This window comes from Cyclopterus lumpus, chromosome 21, assembly GCF_009769545.1.
Source record: "Cyclopterus lumpus isolate fCycLum1 chromosome 21, fCycLum1.pri, whole genome shotgun sequence".
NCBI classification, from domain to species: domain Eukaryota; kingdom Metazoa; phylum Chordata; class Actinopteri; order Perciformes; family Cyclopteridae; genus Cyclopterus; species Cyclopterus lumpus.
Window position 1 is genome coordinate 1,771,170 of NC_046986.1, and position 21,718 is coordinate 1,792,887.

At 47.6% G+C, this 21,718-nt stretch overlaps 1 protein-coding gene across 1 annotated transcript in view; it reads right to left on the reverse strand.

The window, feature by feature from the left end:
- ttn.2 (titin, tandem duplicate 2) overlaps positions 1-21,718 on the reverse strand; it is a 197,493-nt gene that overhangs the window by 169,093 nt on the left and 6,682 nt on the right. Inside the window, exons 10-37 of the mRNA XM_034561708.1 lie at positions 19,933-20,191; positions 19,532-19,601; positions 19,256-19,453; positions 18,577-18,719; positions 18,313-18,461; positions 18,000-18,227; positions 17,267-17,508; positions 16,947-17,179; positions 16,697-16,861; positions 16,400-16,568; positions 14,543-16,239; positions 14,168-14,449; positions 13,817-14,083; positions 12,592-12,864; positions 12,244-12,507; positions 11,897-12,157; positions 11,405-11,665; positions 10,376-10,639; positions 10,003-10,263; positions 9,080-9,340; positions 8,272-8,532; positions 7,646-7,790; positions 7,396-7,564; positions 7,075-7,306; positions 5,676-5,960; positions 5,460-5,585; positions 4,982-5,170; positions 3,344-3,394 (exon numbers count right to left, since the gene is read on the reverse strand). Of these exons, the coding sequence (XP_034417599.1) occupies positions 3,344-3,394; positions 4,982-5,170; positions 5,460-5,585; positions 5,676-5,960; positions 7,075-7,306; positions 7,396-7,564; positions 7,646-7,790; positions 8,272-8,532; positions 9,080-9,340; positions 10,003-10,263; positions 10,376-10,639; positions 11,405-11,665; positions 11,897-12,157; positions 12,244-12,507; positions 12,592-12,864; positions 13,817-14,083; positions 14,168-14,449; positions 14,543-16,239; positions 16,400-16,568; positions 16,697-16,861; positions 16,947-17,179; positions 17,267-17,508; positions 18,000-18,227; positions 18,313-18,461; positions 18,577-18,719; positions 19,256-19,453; positions 19,532-19,601; positions 19,933-20,191 (7,405 nt within the window). The remainder of the gene's footprint in view (positions 1-3,343; positions 3,395-4,981; positions 5,171-5,459; positions 5,586-5,675; positions 5,961-7,074; positions 7,307-7,395; positions 7,565-7,645; positions 7,791-8,271; positions 8,533-9,079; positions 9,341-10,002; positions 10,264-10,375; positions 10,640-11,404; positions 11,666-11,896; positions 12,158-12,243; positions 12,508-12,591; positions 12,865-13,816; positions 14,084-14,167; positions 14,450-14,542; positions 16,240-16,399; positions 16,569-16,696; positions 16,862-16,946; positions 17,180-17,266; positions 17,509-17,999; positions 18,228-18,312; positions 18,462-18,576; positions 18,720-19,255; positions 19,454-19,531; positions 19,602-19,932; positions 20,192-21,718) is intronic.

Below are 21,718 nucleotides of genomic sequence, written 5' to 3' on the forward strand. Positions count from 1 at the left end.
ACTCAGGAACGTGTCTTTGTTAGATTTGACTTGCCTTAGCCTGGGGAACTCCTTTAGTCTCTCCTCTGCCCTGGCTTCTATGGTTCTAAGAGACAATTCTGCTTCTACCTTTGCTACTCTAGCTTTTATTCTGGGGGATTTTCGTGCAGGTATGAGTGCCGCCTCGCCCTCTATTTCCCCTGATTTGGCTTCCATTGTGGATGAGTTTGTAAGCGAGGAGGCAGACACTTCCCCTTCTCCTCCTCTGGCTTTTACTTTTGGTGATTTTGGTGTTGACACATTTGCCCCTTCAGGGTATACCAACTGTGCCTTCATTCTGGGTGATTTAGGGAAAGACTCTGGCATTGACTCAGTTTCGACAGTTGTTGTTTTCTCCAGCACTTCCTGCTGGGAATAAATGTGCCCCGCGGTCTCCATGTACTGCATCTCCGTTGGCATGGGCAGATCAGTTTCAGGGTGAGCCGTCTCCTCTTCTGACATCCTACTCCCTTGCTGCCATTTCCTGATTCGCAGGGCGAGGAGTTTTTCCTCACACTGCATCCGTTCAGCTTCCAGACTCTTCTCATACTGAGCCCTCAAAGACTCCCCTGCACCCTCCTCTTCATACGAATCAGCAGGTTCCGGTGTTGCTTTATCTTCTGCCGTTACTGCTTCAAACTTCTCCCTGATAGATCTGACTGGCTTAGGCCTGGCTGACTCTGTGAGCAATACCTCCTCTTCAGAAGGCGCCACTCCAGCAGATTCTCTGCTTTCAGTGTACATTGTAGTTTCTTGGTATGCTAATGTTTCAGAGTATGGGACCTCAACCTTTGTAGCCTCCACCGTTTGGTCAGCAACCACACTCTGACGTTCACTTACCATATGCTTGAATCGAGCATCTGCCCGAGATTCAACAAAACTCTCAACCTTTTGATCCTCCAGTGTCTCTGAATATTTTCCCCCCGATTTCCTTTCTGTCTCTGGCACCAGTGTGTCAACCAATTCCCCTCTCATGATCTGAATGGCCCTGGTTCTGGACTGAGGCTCAAACGAATGCCTCATACGAGGCCGAGAAGGCTTCCCGTTTGACCTCTTACCTTGAAACTCCCCGTGACTCTCCCCCAAATCGAAGGGCCGATTGAACTGTTGGACGTCGGGCAGAGAGGCCGGCTTGACCCTGAGCCTCTCTACATAATCTGCATAGCTCGACTCGCTCGCGACCGATTCCGACTCAAACTCAGAGGACGACATGGTGGAAATAGAGAGCCTCTTCTTCTGTTTGACAGCCTTTTGGAGCGTGGTAAGTTTGATTCTCACCTCGCTGTGAAGGCTCTCTGTGTCACTGAACCTCTCGCTGTATCTGTCACTGCACCGGTCACTAAACTTGTCACTGAACCTGCCACCGGTGCGCCGGTCGCAGTAGATATCACTGAATCTGTCGTTAAAGCGCTCAGACCGGTCAAACATGGGGGGAGGGGACGGGGCGCGCTCAGACGCCGTCTCCAAACATTTGGACTCTTTCTCCACCTCTTTCTCTTTTGCATGGGAACTGGACCTGAAGTAAACGGTACGCACCAGAGAGCTCTTGGATCGAGATCGTCCCTGATGAACTTTGGACATCTTGTCAAATGGAGACCCTACACACCTGAGGTCCACCCTGAACTTCCTCTCTGTCCTCTGCTCTGCCATGCTGTCTATGCTTTCATGGGCTTTAGCAGAGCGTCTCACAAAGCCCAGGTAGTTAGCAGACTGCTCTTCCCTCAGTGAAACCAGAAGTGATGCTGTGGTCTCGGCAGAACCCTCCGTGTTTATCGCCATTACTTTATAACTGCCCGAGTCCTTCTCTTTGACACAATCGATAACCAGACAGGTGGAGTGCAGGTGCATCCTGCTGTCAGTAGAGATCCTATGTCTACGACCTTTAGGAATAGATTTATTATTATGAAACCAAAGGATAGTTGGTGGAGGACATGCAACCAGTTTACACTTTATCTCTACTGGTTCTCCTTCCAGGACTGACTGGAACTTAAGTTTTTTGGTGAAAGAAGGTTTGATGGTCTCCGTCCACGAGCTGATGGAGGAGGTTCCGCTGGAGCATCGATTGGCCGACACCAGGCCGTGATCGAGGAAGTCCTCGTTGTCGGAGAAGGCTCCTCTCAGCTGCCGAGTGGCGGCGAGTTCTGAGCTGCTGGGCGGTGTTGCTTCTTTGCTTTCATGGTAAAACAGCTCTGCAAATAGAAACAGAGAACGGTCAGCCTCCAGGGGTGAGGAAGAGAGAAAAGGATTTGAATGAATCATTAATGGAAATAATGGAAATATTAAATGCATGCTGGGAGTCACAATGCCATAAGAAATAATTTCACTCACCATATTTGTTCGAATAAACGCAAGACTTGATTCTTTTTATAAGAAACCTGCAGGAAGTTTTGATCCTTCGTCTGTGGAAATTTCTTCAAAACATAAATTATTTTATTATCATTAAAAAAGCAAAATGTTCCCAAGATGGGCCGCTAGCATTCACTTGTCTACTTTTGATAATTGCTGCTTTATACTTTAATATTCCTTACCTGACTTGCAGACAGGAGAATAAACGCCCTTTCTAATCCTTAAACTTAAGAGGAAATAAATAATGCAATACGAGGCAAAGCTCTCCATATCTTATTTTCCCAAATTTAAACAAATGAAGCTGTAAAATTGGGTGAGAAGGCGTTTATTCGAACTAATATAGTTTACTGGTGTTATTTAGTGCAAACCACAGGAACCACATCCCACTATCTGCAAGCCAGGCTAAGAAATATATCGCAGGAGGAATCAGGTCTCAGTTCCAGATGCAGCGAACCTCCATATCTTTTAAAGGACATTTAAAATGTGGAAGCTTTAAAAGATACGTATCCTTTTCTGGGAAAAAAAAGATCAGAAGAACCTTCATGCCAAGAGACAAAACGAACTTTTGGATGCAAACCGCAAGTGAACAAGCAAGTTCTCGCTTGGGGGAAACCATGAAATGTGATCAGAACCAGAGCAGGTGGAATAATACAGAACATCGGAGCCTTCTAGAGGCACATACAGATGACATGCTGCTGGGGAGAGATCACTTAAAGGGACAGTTCAACACGATGACACATCATCTGGTTGTCTGCAGGACAACCAGAATCCAAACAATCCGTGATACATGCGTTTTCTTCACATGAAAACACCGTAAAAGACTCTTAAACTCGTAAAAGAGCTTGGATCAAAGTTTCCTGCTGACTGCTTTCAATAGGAAACTCTTTTCTCTTGTGCCCAATTTCTCACACGTGAAAAAACAATCTTCTGTTTTTTTTTTTTTTAAAACGCGATGGTCAGAAATCCGACGTGACCTTACCTTTGACTTCTTGCTCGATCTTGGCTTCGATGTGCTCCCTCACGTGAGTCACTGCGAGGAAGAAGAGACGAACTGTGAGGACATTGACGTCAGAGACCGTGAAGACAAACTGGTTTCTCTGTGCTGGACTCAAATGTTTCTCCCTTCTGCGTTTCAGCTCCAGCTAGTTTGATCCATTAATTGAGGAAACTTGAGTTCTCGATGCAAAATGTTTCAAAACCATTAAACAAAAGCTAGTTTCTGAAAGTACAATTAAACGTATCACACGGTTCTTCCACTTGTTCTTTTGTTACGCGTCACTGGTTTGTACTTTCATGTACTTTCATGAAAAAAAACTGGAACCAAATACAAAAAGGAAAAAATATTTGAGTCCCAGAAGTTTGAAAAAAAACTAGATTTTAAAGTGATAAAGAAACAAACATTATTTAACACAGGAAGGGGTTGAGTTTCCTTCAGGAGGGAGAAGGTTATATGTGAGGAGGAGAGGAGGTGAGGAGGGAGGAGGTTATAAGTGAGAGGTGAGGAGGTGAGGAAGGTGGAGAAGCCCTGGATGGTGCTCTGGAACCGTGAGGTTAGTTCAATCTGGAAAGAGAGCGACTGAGAGACAACGAGGAGCAGCGAGTCGCGTGGACGATCGAAGCGACTGTTTCCTGGTTGAGTGACGTTCTACAAGAGGCTTCGGGACATGAGGAGGAACCGGAGGAGGAAGGATTAATCTTGTTTTTAGAGGGCGGGTTCAGGGGGTTCTGGCTGCAGCCGACGGATCCGGACGTTACCTTCTTCTTCTTCGTTGGTTAGGGTGAGGGTGGCCGAGCACGCGGCCTCGCCGGCGCTGTTGGCGGCCCTGCAGGTGTACTCGCCCGCATGCTCGGCGAAGGCGTCGACGATGATGAGCACGGCGCTGCTCGTCGCCTCGTCGAAGTGGAACACCACGTTCTTGGTGGGACGGACCGGCTGCCGGTTGTGGAACCAGCTGACCTCGGGCTTCGGCGTGCCGGAGACGCGGGCGTGAAAGCGCGCCACCTCCCCGGGCGGCACCGAGCGGCTCGCGAGCGGCTGCGTGAAAAGCGGCTTTTGGCCGACGGGAGGTTTCGTGACGCCGGCGGCGGCGCCGGAGACGAGTCTCCGAGACGCGGCGGGTCGCTCGTCCCCTGAAAGGAAGCATGGTCGTTCACTTCGGGGGCTCGCTGTCATTCACTCATCACAGGAAGTGCACGTTCAGGGTTTCACCCTTCAAACCATCCGCGTTTGGTGGAAATGATCAAAGTGTCGCTCTCTCAATATGAGCGCTTTCTGTAAGGAAGTGTTAAAAATCTCCACGAGTTTGTAGCAAAATCTACTATTTCACAGAATATTAAATCTGTGTTTCTTTATAACACATTTAATAATTGACTTGTTTCTCCACAGGGTTTGTTTAAAGGTAATAAAGTAGTTTATGAATGTGAGACATGAGATATTTATAACCCCTCCTCTCTCTAGTCGTCGTCCTCTCGAGATGTTAAACAATAAATCTAAATGTTGCGTCACCGATTTCATCAATGATACAAACTTCTGATTTGTGTCGCAGAAGAAGAAGAAGAAGAAGAAGAAGAAGAAGAAGAAGAAGCAGATGTTTTGGTGGATTCGTCGGAGACTCACCGTCCAGGCTGAGTGTGGCGGAGCAGGACGCCGCCCCGGCGGCGTTGGTGGCCACGCAGCGGTACTCGCCCTCGTCCTCGGGGTAAACGCGGGAGATCTCCAGCTGGCAGCTGTCGTCAAACTGAGACATCCGGAAGAAGTCCGACTGCTTGATCTCCTTCTCCTTGTGGAACCAGCAGATCTTCACATCTGGACAGAGGACGAGAACGTTTGTGTTCTGGGCCGCGAACGAAGAGGAATCGAGCCAGAGGGTCTGTCGTGTCTCGGTGTTTGTGTACATTGAGAATTGTGTGCATTTCTTTGTGAGGTTCGACTCAAAACTTTAAAAAAAAAGAAAACGTGAAGACCTGAACCCACAAATACAACGTAGCGGTTCTATTGCTATTCTCTCTGTGAGCTCCGTGTTTGGTCTCCTCCACCTGCTCAGCTGCCGAGAGCCGATCGGCTGATCAATAACTACCGGAGACGCGTCTCTCACCGTCTCCTCGGACTCGGCACTGGAAGCGAGACGGTTCTCCTTCGCGGGCGGAGGTGCTGCTGATGGGAGCCATGACGACGGGAGGAGCGACGGTAGCGGCCGAGTCCGGAGAAACCACCTCGGACACTACAACACACACACACACACAGCGTGAACATCATCTACTAACAGACCTCATCTGTAACATCTGAAACATTAGTAGTATTAGCCCACTACCTTCCACGTGGAGCGTGGCGGTGCTCGTGGCGGCGCCGGAGTCGTTCTTGGCCTCGCAGTTGTAGACGGCGGCGTCCTCGGGGAAGACCTCGATCAGCAGCAGCGAGTGCTCATCGCCGTCGCGGAGGAACTTGCACTTGAAGCCCGGCGACAGAGCCTGGGAGTCTTTGAACCAGCAGACTTGAGGCGGAGGAACGCCGCTCACACGCACAGAAAAGCGAGCGGGTTTTCCGGCCTCCACCGCCTGAGGCTCCATGTGACGGAGGATCTGGGGAGGCTCCGGGACTGAAGGGGGACGGCAGAGAACAGTTAAACGCCAATATCCACTAGAACGTGTGACCAGTAGAACATGTGGCCAGTAGAACATGTGGCCAGTAGAACATGTGACCAGTAGAACATGTAACCAGTAGAACATGTGACCAGTAGAACATGTGACCAGTAGAACATGTAGAACATGTGATCAGTAGAACATGTGGCCAGTAGAACATGTGGCCAGTAGAACATGTGGCCAGTAGAACATGTGGCCAGTAGAACATGTGACCAGTAGAACATGTGATCAGTAGAACATGTGGCCAGTAGAACATGTGGCCAGTAGAACATGTGATCACTAGAACATGTGGCCAGTAGAACATGTGACCAGTAGAACATGTGGCCAGTAGAACATGTAGAACATGTGATCAATAGAACATGTGATCAGTAGAACATGTGGCCAGTAGAACATGTAGAACATGTGACCAGTAGAACATGTGATCAGTAGAACATGTAGAACATGTGATCAGTAGAACATGTGGCCAGTAGAACATGTGATCAATAGAACATATGATCAGTAGAACATGTGGCCAGTAGAACATGTGACCAGTAGAACATGTGGCCAGTAGAACATGTAGAACATGTGGCCAGTAGAACATGTGATCAATAGATCATGATGTTTCTCTGATCATGTGACTTTGTAAACAACCAATCAGTGTTTAGACCAACAGGAGGCAAGCTAGTAACGTTAGCAGCACCGCTAACGGAGAACCAGCAGAGGTTAACTTCAGTTACATAATGATGCGTTCAGGCTCTGCTCAGTGAACATGAGTACTGGCTTAAGGTAAATGATAACGTTCTCATGATGCGTTCAGGTGTAATCTAGTAAAACGTAGTGTTGGTGTTAAACTATAATAAATCCAGATGTTTTCACAATAATGAGATGAATTATTATGAATTATTATGTTTAAAGCTCTATGAGCTCATTCTTAACTTCAATAACACTAAAGACGACTAAAACAATGTCAAACTAAATAATATAAAAATACATATTTTTGTTCATTGACTAAAAAAAGATGAAAACTTTATCTCATCAAATGAAATAAAGCTAACACAAAGTTATCATTCCGAGTATTGCATCACCACTCACTGTTGACGAGGAGCTGCATGGTGCTCCGGTTCTTGCCGGCGATGAAGGTGTACTCGCCGGCGTCGCCCCTGTAGGTCTCGGAGATGGTCAGACGGTGCAGCTTCCTGATGGCGACGTAGTTGAACCTCTCCTCCACCGAGAACTGGATCTCCGCCCCGTTCCTCAGCCAGCGGCCCTCCACCTCGTCCTCGTTCACCTCGAACTCGAAGGTCGCTCGGTGTTTCTCCAGAACCTGAAGGAGAAGGAGGAGAACCCGTTTTACTCGCCGTCGTCCAGACATTCGACTCCTGAACTCCTCGTGCGGACGAACGTCCGCCTCACCGTGATTTCCCTCTCGGCGGGTTCGGCGATGCGGACGTCGCGGCCCTCCACGGTCAGCTGAGCCTTGGAAACGCTGGATCCGGCCACCACCGAGTACTCGCCGGCGTCGGACATGCGGACCGTCTGGATCATCAGGCGGTGGACGAACTTCTCTGCCGTCACCGTGTACCTGAACACAACACGGACGAAGGCTCACAGTTCTGCCGATGAAGAAGAAGAGGAGGCGAGGGTTCAATGACTTCTGACTGACCTCTGCTCAGACACGTCCAGCTCCTGGCCGTCCTTCATCCACATCACCTGAGTGTTGGGCTCGGAGATCTCACACTCAAAGATGGCCTTCTTCTTCTCGGTGATCTTTATGTCTTTAATCTTCTTGGTGAACTCAATCACACGAGCTGAAAACAACAAAAAACGGTTGCATTTTATTTCTTTGTTGATTTTCTTGATTCCATTCGGCCGACTCTGAAGCCCAAAGCCTCACCGGGAGGATTGGAAAGCGCGTCGTCTTTAAACAATCGGCAAAAATCGACAGCATTCATTAGCCAGAAGCTGTGAAAAACGTTGTTAGACGGATTTTCATCTTTTTTTCAGACGGTCCTTGAACGCGTCATGTGTGACAAACGGTGATATTTCACCAGAAACATTTAATATTTCGTGTCTCATTTAAAATCTCTCCACTAATAATCCGTTTATTTTAATCAGATTGTGTTAAAAACATTAAATTCTGAGCTCGTCGGTGAAACTATGACGTCACGATGGATTCATCTGAGACCAGCAGTCACGTGACTAGAGGAACAGGAAGTGAACACCGAGAGTAGAGTAATAAAAGTAATAATAATTAAAGTAATAAACTTCTCTCGGAGAGAACCTCTTTACCTTCCACGAACAGGTTTGCGGCGGTGGCGGCGGACCCGGCCACGAACTGGTACTCCCCTCCGTCCCCGAAGTGGACGTTTCGGATGCTGAGCGTGTGCGTGAGCTGCCGGCTGCGGACCTGGCACCTGTCGGACGACTTCACCTCCACGCCGTTCTTCAGCCACTTGTAGGTGACGCCCTCGTAGTTCACGGTGACCTCGAAGGTGATGGTGTCTCTCTCCTGGGCGTTCAGGTCCTTCAGCATGGAGGTGATGAGGACGGCTGCAGAGACAAACCACGGTGAGCTCCAGAGGACTAGCATATGAACCTGAATCCGGATTATGATCCTGAATGTGATCTAGAATCATGATCCTGAACCCCGACCGTGCCCCTGAACCCCGATGGTGCCCTGAACCCCGATGGTGCCCCTGAACCCTGACCGTGCCCCTGAACCCTGACCGTGCCCTGAACCCTGACCGTGCCCCTGAACCCTGACCGTGCCCCTGAACCCTGACCTGAACCCTGATCGTGCCCCTGAACCCTGACCGTGCCCCTGAACCCTGACCGTGCCCCTGAACCCTGACCTGAACCCTGACCATGCCCCTGAACCCTGACCTGAACCCTGACCGTGCCCCTGAACCCTGACCTGAACCCTGACCGTGCCCCTGAACCCTGACCTGAACCCTGACCGTGCCCCTGAACCCTGACCTGAACCCTGACCGTGCCCCTGAACCCTGACCTGAACCCTGACCGTGCCCCTGAACCCTGACCTGAACCCTGACCGTGCCCCTGAACCCTGACCTGAACCCTGACCGTGCCCTGAGCTTACGGCTGACGGTGAGCGTGGCAGACACGCGGTCGTTCCCGCAGACGAAGGTGTACTCTGCTGAGTCGTTCCTGCTGGTGTTCATGATCTTCAGCTGGTGCAGTTTTCCCTGAACCACGATCCTGAACTTCTCGCTCATCTGGATCTCCACGCCGTCTCTCAGCCAGGTGGACGGCACGTTGAAGTGAGAAACCTCACACTCGAACGCGGCCACCTGGGTCTCTGGCACCTGGACGCTCTTCAGGGGTTTGGTGACTCGCAGGGCTGAAGAGACAAAGCATCAAACATGAAAACTCTCTCAATGGAATGTGTTATTTATTAGTATTGTAAGTTAATTACATAAATAAATAAAAATTATAAATACTATTTAAATCTAAATGTGTTATTCCCTGCATTCTAAAAAGATATATATACATTTAAAAATGTAAAAAACATTCATAAAAAAATACAAAACCGTAACAAAGATTTGCAATGTAAACCAATACGATTTAAAAATTTAGAAGTAAATGAAAATAAATAACATTTAGAAAATATTACAAAAATACAAAACTGATTAATTCATACTATAACAACAAATGATAATTTTATTGTAAACGATTTATTATTATTATTATTATTATTATATAGTATTAAGAATTTTAAAACAAAATGGAAAGTTTGCAATTCTTGTATTTTACTGACATAAATAAATACAAAAACTACAAAATAATCAAACAAAAATTACAATTTATATACATGAATGATGATTTCTTTTTTTTTAAAACACAAAATTCATACAATTTATATTTCTAAAAAATGTAAACAAATTTCAAAGAAAACGATGCGTCATTCTTAATATTACCAAATCATTGTGATTTTAAACGGTTTATAAATGGTCATATTAACCCTTCCCTTATATGATTGTTATCATGAATAACGCCCCGTACCCTCCACGGTGAGCGTCGCGCTGCACTGCAGGTGGCCCACCACGGCGCTGTACTCCCCCGCGCTGCTGCTGTCCACGTTCTGCAGGATCAGCTTGTGAGCTTTACGCTCGGACAGAATCTTGCACTTGTCGCTGGACTTGAGCTCCGCCCCTTTAAACATCCACCTGACGGGGATGTTGTCGTGCGACAGGCTCATCTCGAAGGAGCCGGTGCCGTCCAACAGCGACGTCACGTCCTTTATCTTCTTGATGATTTTGATGGCTGTGAAAATAGAAGCACGGTGTTGGATGGAGTGATCCTGGATCGCGGAGTTAATCGAGAACACGTTAGCGAGACGTTAGCGAGACGTTAGCGAGACGTTAGCGAGACTCACTCTCCACGTTGAGCCTGGCGTTGGCCGACAGCTTTCCCAGTTTGAAGGAGTAGACGGACTCGTCCTGCGTGGTGCAGCTCTTGACCTTCAGCGTCTGCACCCCGCCATCGGAGGTGATCTCGTACTTGTCGCTGTTCTGCAGCTCCGCCCCGTTCTTGATCCACTGGGATCCCTTCACGTCCAGGTGTGTGAGCTCCAGCGTGAACACCGCCTCCTGGGTCTCCGTCACCGTCTGGTTCCTCAGAGTTTTCTTGATCTTCACGGCTAGAGACGGAAACACAGGACTCTTCACATAATGTTCTACCTACCTGCCTGTCTACCTACCTGTCTACCTGCCTGTCTACCTCTATACCTGCCTGTCTACCTACCTGTCTACTTCTATACCTGCCTGTCTACCTGCCTGTCCATCTAGATGTCAACCTACCTGCCTGCCTGTCTACCTGCCTGTCCATCTACATGTCAACCTACCTTCCTGTCTACATACCTGTCTAACTAGCTGTCCACCTGTCTCTCCACCTACCCGTCTACCTGCCCGTCTATCTACCGGTCCACCTGCCTCTCCACTTACCCGTCTACCTGCCTGTCTATCTACCTGTCCACCTACCTGTCTACCTCTATACCTGCCTGTCTGTCTTCATGTATGCCTACCTGCCTCTCCATCTACACCTATACCTATACCTGCCCGTCTACCTGCCCGTCTATCTACCTGTCCACCTGCCTCTCCACCTACCTGTCCACCTGTCTTCCCGTCTACCTGTCTACCACCAGCTTCTATCTTCACAGCTGTGAGTCCTGACAGCAGCCATGTTGGTTTGTTTGTTTGTGACGATACTTTTTGGGCTGTCAGACGTTCATCTGCTTTCTCTGGAGAAGAGTGGACATCTCTGGTTTGAAAGGTTGGATCACGCAAGTCTAGCAAACTCTTTCTCAACATTACCAGCCCTCGCTTTCAGATCTTTGATTTGTAGTCCATCGTAAAATAGCACCACCTACTGGTGAAGACCACGTAGACTCTGAACCTGTACGTACCCTCCACACTGAGGTTGGCGGTGGTCTTGGAGTTGGCCACCTGGTAGGTGTACTCTCCGACATCCTGCGGTCTGGTGATGACGATGACGAGGCGTCTGACGGCCCTGTTCACCTCGCTCACCACGTTCTCGTTGAAGTCCACGTGATGTCCGTCCTTCAGCCACTTGCCCTCGGCGTCGGCGTTGGCGACTTCACACTCCAGCTCGGCCGTCTGAGACTCCGCCACCGTCACGTCCTGTAGAGGCCGAGTGATGGCTCCACCTGGTGGCGGCGCAAAGAAGAACCAGTCAGTCTATTGGCGCAGCTAAGTTTAAACAATCTGGATCAATGAGAATGACAATGAATTGTAGGGGAATGTTCAAGAGGTTCAGTGTCACTTCCTGGATCAGGTGCTGACCATGAGGGACCCAAAACCTTGTTTTTAGGACGGGACAGGGTCTTGTTCAGACTGGTGCTCTTTGAGGATGAATGATAGTGTAAATGGAGTCGTACCGGAGACAGTGAGCTTGGCGCTGGACGTCTTTTCACCGGCGTGGAACGTGTACTGGCCGTCCTCGTCCTTCATGGCGTCAATGACCATCAGAGAGTGAGCCTTGCCCTTGGACTCCATTTTGTATTTGGCTCCAGGTTTGAGCTGCTGGTTCCTGAAAGTCCAGACCGGGTCGATACCGGGGTGTGACACTTCAACGTTGAAGGTGACATTCTGGGACTCGGAGCACACTTTGTCCTCCATGTGCTTCACGATGTGTACCTCTGTAAAAAACAACAACTCGGTGAGAACACAGGACTGGAACTGGGACCTGAAAACAGGATCAGAAGACAATTGAAGCCCGTCTTACGTTCCACAGTCAGGCTGCAGCTGGTGTCGACCTTGCCGACCACCAGTTTGTATCGTCCTTCGTCCGAAGCGAAGGTGCGGGTGAAGACCAAACGCTGCTTGGATCCCTTCGCCACCATCTGGACTCTGTCGCTGGCCGTCAGCAGCTTGTCGTCGTGGAACCATTTGACCGAGATGACGTCCTGAGCAGAGATCTTGGCCTCCAGGACCGCCTTGGTGCCCTCAACGGAGGACACGTCCTTCAGTGGTCCCACAATGTCAATGGCTGCAAGAAAAAGACGAGAAACGGTGGGTTCAAAGTGTTCTGGTGATTATTAAAGCCGAGTAGCGCTAACATTCTGACTCTCACTTTGAACACCGAGTTTGCCCGAGGTGGAGATGTCTTGGGCGGGAACCACGAAAGAGTAGGAAGCAGCGTCGTCTCTGGTGACGTTCTCCAGCAGCAGCTTGTGGCTCTGTTTGTCGATGACCATGTGGACACGGTCCGAGGCCGAGATGGCGTGGCCGTTCTTCATCCAGGTTCCCTCAATGTTCTCTTGGGAGAACCTGACCTCCAGCTGAGCGATGTCGCCCTCGCAGACCGTGAGGTCGGTCAGGGGCTGCATCAGGGTCACCGGGCGCACTGAAGGCGGGGAGACAACATTAAGATGCCATCAAGAACGATCAAACCAAAGAAATCTGCTTCCTTCACATAAAATTCATTCATATGATCGATTTTCACAATTTGATCCAGTGACGTGACGAATGACGAATTTGGCCAAATGTTAGCGCTGAAACAACATTTGGAAATCACGTCCAAATCAGTTTTTTTCCACTTTTAGCAATCGTCACCAAATTTTATCCAGAACATCAACAACATTCATTTCTGCAGCAATCAAGAAGATTCATGTTCATACCGTTTTCTCTAGCTGGCCATCATATTCTGGGTTTATATTGAAAAACAACTTTTGTAGCTCCTGAACACTTTAAGCTCGGCGTTCCCCAACTGACCGGTTTCATGCAAGACAATATTTTCACGGACCGGCAATAAATATGACGTAATAAAATAACACGACCGGCATAACAACTAATATAAACTGCATACAAATACAACTCACCATTACACACAAGTTTGCGGGAGCCGTGGTCTTGTTTCTCTAAAACGATTATTCATTATTTCTGTGCGGCCCAGTACGAAAGGACCCACGGAGCGGTACCGGGCCGCGGACCGGTGGTTGGGGACCGCTGATTTAGCTAATAGATGGCGCTGTGGCAGCCTCATCTAACTATAAAGTAGGGAATGTCGGTCTGAGGAACCAGTTCAACTAAATAGATCAGAATTATGACCTGGTTGGCCATTATTAACTCAATTATTCATTCCCATAAAGCACTAAGATAAGAAATAGGAGAATTCCAATTCAGCAATTAATTTTCATAATTTGCATTAAAAAGCTACATGTATGCTGGAACTCGGAGAATCAATAAATGACTTAAGAAACCCTGAGATCAGCACTCGAAGAAAACTAATAAACTCATGGTCAGTGTTGGCAAACACACTGCGCTCCACATACTGTACCCTCTGTAAAGGTTCTTACCTTTCATCTTCAGTGAGGCGCTGGTCTTCAAGTCTCCACATACGAAGGTATACTTCCCCTGGTCTCCTTTCCTGACATCCCTGATGGACAGGGTCTGTCTTCCTCGGCGGGAGGACATGATGTATTTGCTGCTGGGAGAAAGCTCCTTGTCTCCGAAGAACCAGCTGCCCTCGGCGTCCTCACGAGACAGCTCAACCTCAAACTCTCCAGAGTAAGTCTCTGGCACCTCAAGGTTCTCCATGTGTTTGATGAGCTCCAAGGAAGCACCTGGGTAAGGAACCACACCAAGAACGGTCATCCATCAATAGAACCCAAACAAGACCAAAGGAAACTGTGGATGGAATGGATTACCTTCAACATGGAGCCTCGCGCTCGTCTTGATGCTCTCGTCGTCTACGATCGCGCAAGAGTATTCGGCGTCATCCTTCATTTCAATTGTCAGCACAGACAGGAAGTGGACCTTTCTGTCTGAGTGCATCCTGTATTTGTCTCCGGAGAAGATCTCCACGTTGTTCTTGAGCCATTTGACTTTAATGAAAGGTTCGTTGGTTTCACACTCGAAGGTCACTATGGTGTCCTTCTCATTTGCACTGGCATCCGTGAAGTCTTGGGTAAAACTGATTGCTGTCTTGGCTGCAATGAGAAAATATGAAGTGAGACTTTGACATAAATTAGGACAAAGACAATGAGAATTTGCGTGAGAGATTCGGTGTGACGTTTCTTTACCTTGCACAAGCAGGAAGGCGTGGCTGGAGGCCTCCCCAGCAACATTCATGGCTTTCACCATGATGCTAGCCGAGTCCTCGGCTGTCACATCTCTGATCACTAGTTCACACACTTGATCCTCAGGCCAGTACCAGTAAATGCGATCAGACTTTTCCACCAGAATGCCGTTCTTGAACCACTGGCACTCGGGTTCTGGTCTGCCGATGACTCTGACGCGGAACTGAACCTCATCCAGCGGAGTGACTGTCTTGCTTGTGATGCGTTCCAGGATCCTCGGTGCCTCCATGCTCGGGGAGAGCTGGACCCTCTCCGGTTTGAATGTGGGGATGGTGAGTTTGCCTTGTTCCTCCAACTTCTTCCTCTCAGCTTCTTCTTTCTCTCTCAAGCGATGAAGCAGATCTTCCTTAGTCTTCTTCAGCAGATCCTCGTAGGAGTCGTCCCTCTTGCGAGACTTGGACTCCATAGCAGAAATGGACTCGTAGAAACCTTCCTCAGTCCTGCGCTTGAACTTGTTCTTTAGTTCGTCCGACTCCTCTGAGTTTTTCTCGTGGACAACTCTCTGCGTCTTACGCAGCTTAACAACCTCCCTGTCCTGCATGGACTCGCCGGGTTGGTCGACCTTCACAACATCGAATCCAATTCTGCCAGGGTCGTGTGCAGCCTCTGCAGCCTTCTGTTCTGGAGCCCGCCGCAGCACCGTTCTAAAGTCCTCTCTCTGTTGGATCTCCAGCTTCACGGTGTGCTCGGTTGTGCCGAGAGGATTGTCTGCAACCAGCCTGACCTCTCCGGAGTCATAGGACTTGACGTCGACAATCTCCAAGTAGTAAATACCATCGTAACGAATTCTGTACCTCTTGCTCTTGCGGATCAGTTGTCCGTTGAGATACCAGTTGACCTTGGGTAGTGGATAGCCGGTCACTCGGCAGCGGAATCGTGCAATGTCGCCTTCCAGCACTCTGGCTGGTTCAGGAAGGAGGACAATCTCAGGTTTGGTCTTTTCAAATTCGTCATCAGTGGTGACTCCGTAGGGTCCTCCCTCATGAGCCATGCGTTCAATCTCATCCATTCGGTGTGCTCCCTTCCTGCCTTCAGGAAGCTGCGACTCCTCAACCAGACCCTTCTCGTCCTTGACGATCAAGGTGGCCGAGGTTTGGTCGACTCCGTACTTGTTCGTGGCTCTGCAGGTTATGACGCCACTGTCTCTGGCGTAAGCGGCTTCGTAGTCAAGACTGCAGTAGCCAAATTCATTGACCATGCGCAACCTGTTAGCAGCTTCCAAGGGTTTGCCGTCGTGCAGCCACTCCGCCACCATGCTGGGGTCACCAATAGGGGTCAGTCTGCACTCAAAGTGAGCCGGACCGAAACGCTTCATCCTGATGGAGGTCAGCTTCTTCTTGAACTGTGGTTTCTGCTGCTTCTCTTTGTCATAAAGGTCGCCCTCCTCCCACTGCTCTTGACCATACCGCAGATGAAGGGGCTCCAACTCGGGAGGGGCGATCTCCTTGGCCTTGTAGGTTCCTTTGGTGATAATGAGCTTCCTTTCAGTGTGGGGAGCAGTGAAGTCCGCCTCAACATTGACTCTGCAGCGAGTGGTGTCTCTGCCAGCCCTGTTGATGGCTGTAGCTGTGTACCAGGCGCTGTCTGAGCCTGAAGAAGATGGGATCTGGAATTTGGCCTCTCCTTTAGTTCCGTCAATCCTGGAATACATCATTTAAATATATTAATAAGCTACTTGTTCTACAAACCTGTGTCAAAGGATTAGGAAATATATATATATATATATATATATATATATATATATATATATATATATATATATACTGTATATATATATCAATAGATATTGGAGATACGTACCTGATTTGCGGGTGCTTGTGTGGGGTGATGATGTCACTGTTTTTCAGCCAGACAATGTCAGGCAGGGGGTTTCCAATGGCTCTGACGGCCAGTTCAACCAGAGTGCCCTGCTTTACAGTCATGTTCTTCAGCTTCTCAATGAACTGAGGGCGCGTCAGGCTTTCTCGAGCTGTGGATGTGAAATACAATGCAGAGCAAGACAGAATTTAATAACGGAATACTTGCCGTTTGGTGAATGCACCCCAAAGACTACTGCAACGACGTACTCAACAGACCATCTGTCTGACACAGACTTACCGTCAACTGTGAGAGTTACAGAGACTGAAGTCCGTCCAGCTCTGTTCTGAGCGATGACTGTCCACTCTCCAGAGTCCTGTGGCATGGCTGGGACGATGATCAGGGACTGGGTACCGTCCTCTTTGACCACTATCTTGTGGGTGTAGTCGTTGATCACTTGTTGTCCTGTTGGAGGATTAAATGGTTTTAAGTGGCAGAAGCAACAGATAAAGTCAAGTCTCTAGAATTGATTTAACCTTGTTTCTCTCACCATTATGGAACCAGTATGTGTCGGGCATCGGCCTGCCAACGACCTTCAGGTCGAATCTGGCAGTTTGCCCCTCAGAGCATTTAATTGAAGTAGGTTTCAGGACAAAAACAGGCTTGTAGAGTCTTTCCAGCTGAGCCTCGTCCGTCTCGTCAAGTCGGCGGGCCGGAGAACGTCCGGGAGAACGACTGGAGGAACGTCCAGGTGAGCGGCTCAGAGAGCGAGGAGATGTGGATCTGATAAAGGAGCAGAGTCGTCATCACGGAGGTCTAAAGGCAGTCGTTAGGCACCGGGGAGCCTCCAGACTGAAATGTGGTCCTCACCTGATCCTCTGCATCGCTGGCTGCGGTGTGAATCTCTGAGGTGTCACAACTTCGGACGGCTCGACGTAGAGCTTCCCAGAGCTGACAGCGTTTCCCTTCATGTTGGCGGCGAAGGCGGTGTACACGCCCTCATCCTCTGGGAGCACCACAGGCAGGCGGAGGCTGGCTCGACCATCCTGAAGAGCCTCCATCTGGTAACGGTCACCAGGCCTGATGCGCTGTCCGTCTTTGTACCAAGCAATCTGGGAGAAGACAGAAGATCATTTGATCCATCAATAGAACTTCTCAATATCAGGTTTCCAAGCTTTCTCTGGTAAAACTAACTTCAGAAACTGCTGCATGCAAATACACAATTACACCGACATCTTTTAAAGGCTCGGCAACAGAAACAAAGTCAGTTCCCCTTCGAGCCAACTCTATACAACTATTATTCTTCTGCATCAACTTTTACTTTACTTGTATTTGTACAGCTTAGATGAGCACTCTCACTCAGTTTAAACACTATTCCTATTACCTCAAGTTTTTGGTCACTCTATTTTGTTTTAACAGATCAACACAAACATTCAACAGTTTATTCATGAGTCTTTTAAACTGGCTGAAGCAAAATAACTAACAATAATAGACTCTTGTTGATACACCTTTTCCCAGCTTTGCTCTGGACTGGAGAAAGTTACATTTTAGAATATCTGTGGACACGTATAGAGATATTTTGGTTAGATGTTCTCCTCAGTACCTTCGGCAGTGGATTTCCAGCCATCTTGCAGTGGAACGTGACGCCCATTCCGTCCATGATTCTGTAGTTTTTGACCGAAGTGTTGAAGGCCGGCAGCACTGCCTCCTCCTCTGCTACGGTCACCGTCAGCTCTCCATCCCCGACCACCAACTCCATGTAGGAGATCATCATGATGCGGAGCTCAACCTCCTGGATGATCCTCTCCTCAAATGCTGAAATTCGAAATTCCTGCAAAAAGAAGGTTTGTTTGAGCGTTTTACCTTAAATATGAACTTTGTTTATGTTTGTATCACATAGAAAAAAAAGAGGGTACCGTTTCTGAGATGAAGCTCATGGGGGTCGTCCGTCTCCTCTGCTCCAGCTCGTACTGACTCACGACCACAGAGGGCTCTTGGACCACCGTCGTCGTCACTTCGGTTTTATACGTCACGTCCTGTTGCTTCATGTAGGCGTCATATTCCTCTGTGAACAGAGACGCAGTTGGACTGTGAGACACAACGCCTCCTTCAATGCATTAAAATGCTCTTCTAAAGAGAAGACTTGGCTTCTGCAAACAGAAACCAAAGGACGGCAGTACCTTCCTCCAGCAGGCCGGCAGAGGCCGAAGCCTCTCCCTGTGGACTCTTCACAAAGACGGAGTATTCTCCGGCGTCGTCAGCAAACGTCATGGAGATCTCCAGTTTACATTCTCCAGTCTCCTTCTTGTAGGTGACTTTGTATCTGATGGAAGAAAAAAAGAAGAAAAAAAAGTTCAGAAAGAGAAAATATCTGATGGAAACCTAGAATCGTGTTGCAGTTTATATTCATGTCTGTTTAACATGATTCTATGAGACCATTCTGGGAAACTTTCATAATAAGCATATGAATGATTGAGGTAACAGTGACCTTTGACCTCCAAATTCTAAATCACTGAATTCAGTCAAGTTTGTGGCAAATTTTAAAAGGATTTGCTCTACATTCATAAATATTATAAATTGGTAAATAATCAAACGTGTAAATAAATGAATAAAGAAATATGATTGTTTTATTATGCTTATTATTTATTTACAAATGAACCTGCACATGTATCTGATGTCTCATGATGAGCAGATTTAGTCCTCATAAAAAGGTGGAGGTAATTCTAAATATGTTTTCATACTTCACTCCCGATCATTAATCAGTAACTAAACATTTCCTTCTGAGACGTAGTGGAAAGTGGCATCAAATGTAAATACAGTTGTACTTAAAGTACCTGTAAAGTACTGCTGACAGCGTACCTGTATCCGGTAGTGAGCGGGATGCCGCTCTTCTTCCAGATGACGTGAGGTCGGGGGTTTCCTCCGACCTGGCACTCGAAGACGACGCCTCCTCCCTCCACCAGCTTCTGCACGGTGGGCTTCCTGATGAAGAACGGAGCGGCGGCCTCTCCTGAAATCACCTCCACCGCCGTCTGCGCCTTTGTCTCCATGACGACGCTGGAGGAAACCCAACAGCCCCGTCAGCAACATGCCCGATTAGATCGCTGTGGTTCAACACACCAGACCTCTACTCACCTCTTCTCCTGAGTGACTCCAGCTTCAGTGACAGTCATCGTTTCCTCTCTGCTCTCAATCTCCTCCGACACTAAACAGAGAAAACCAGCTTTGAGAGGAGACAGCTACAGTTTGATGATTGATGCCATCCCTTTGCATCCATCTAGGGATTTCATCTGTTCAATAGGCGCTAAACTATGACAAAGAAAGATGCAGGAACAGTGTTGTTAAACATCTCACTCTTCCTCTCGACGCTCGTTGGAGGAACATTGAAACCAGTGAAGCTTTGACAATCAAATGACAAAAAAAACTACATGAAACCCTAAAATGAGTTCTAAGATTGAACAGAATAATTTGTGTTTGTAACCGTTTCTCTTGATTTACAAGCTGCGTCCTAACGTTTAGTCCACATTAAAGGTTACCTTTGACCAGCAGGTAGCAGGAGGTGCTGACGGTCCCCGCCTCGCTGGTGGCGGTGCAGGTGAAGCGTCCGCTGTCTTCGGCGAACGCCTCGCGGATCACCAGCCGGGCGAACCCGCTCATGTAGCTTATCTGGAAGTCGATGGAGCTCTCAATCTTGTAGTCCTCTCTGAACCACAGGATGCCCGGAGCAGGATGACCGCTGATCTGACACTCAAGGGTCACCGACTCGCCCTCCGTCACGTTTGTGTTCTTCAGGCCCTGAACGGAGAATCATAGACGCTTTCAGAGACCTTCTTACCCTTTAATACGTCTTCCTGTCTCTTCTTTAGCATTATTACCCTTTCATACGTCTTCCTTTGTCTTCTTTAGCATTATTACCCTTTCATACGTCTTCCTGTCTCTTCTTTAGCATTATTACCCTTTCATACGTCTTCCTGTGTCTTCTTAAGCATTATTAACCTTTCATACGTCTTCCTGTGTCTTCTTAAGCATTATTACCCTTTCATACGTCTTCCTGTGTCTGCTTAAGCATTGTTACCCTTTCATACGTCTTCCTTTGTCTTCTTTAGCATTATTACCCTTTCATACATCTTCATGTGTCTTCTTAAGCATTATTACCCTTTCATACGTCTTCCTGTGTCTTATTAAGCATTATTACCCTTTCATACGTCTTCCTGTGTCTTCTTAAGCATTATTAACCTTTCATACGTCTTCCTGTGTCTTCTTAAGCATTATTACCCTTTCATACGTCTTCCTGTATCTTCTTAAGCATTATTACCCTTTCATACGTCTTCCTTTGTCTTCTTAAGCATTGTTACCCTTTCATACGTCTTCCTGTGTCTTCTTTAGCATTATTACCCTTTCATACGTCTTCCTGTGTCTTCTTAAGCATTGTTACCCTTTCATACGTCTTCCTGTGTCTTCTTAAGCATTATTACCCTTTCATACGTCTTCCTGTGTCTTCTTAAGCATTATTACCCTTTCATACGTCTTCCTGTGTCTTCTTAAGCATTGTTACCCTTTCATACGTCTTCCTGTGTCTTCTTAAGCATTATTACCCTTTCATACGTCTTCCTGTATCTTCTTAAGCATTATTACCCTTTCATACGTCTTCCTGTATCTTCTTAAGCATTATTACCCTTTCATACGTCTTCCTGTGTCTTCTTAAGCATTGTTACCCTTTCATACGTCTTCATGTGTCTTCTTAAGCATTGTTACCCTTTCATACGTCTTCCTGTGTCTTCTTAAGCATTATTACCCTTTCATACGTCTTCCTGTGTCTTCTTAAGCATTGTTACCCTTTCATACGTCTTCCTGTGTCTTCTTAAGCATTATTACCCTTTCATACGTCTTCCTTTGTCTTCTTAAGCATTGTTACCCTTTCATACGTCTTCCTGTGTCTTCTTAAGCATTATTAACCTTTCATACGTCTTCCTGTGTCTTCTTAAGCATTATTACCCTTTCATACGTCTTCCTTTGTCTTCTTAAGCATTGTTACCCTTTCATACGTCTTCCTGTGTCTTCTTAAGCATTATTACCCTTTCATACGTCTTCCTGTGTCTTCTTAAGCATTATTACCCTTTCATACGTCTTCCTGTGTCTTCTTAAGCATTGTTACCCTTTCATACGTCTTCCTGTGTCTTCTTAAGCATTGTTACCATTTCATACGTCTTCCTGTGTCTTCTTAAGCATTATTACCCTTTCATACGTCTTCCTGTGTCTTCTTAAGCATTATTACCCTTTCATACGTCTTCCTTTGTCTTCTTAAGCATTGTTACCCTTTCA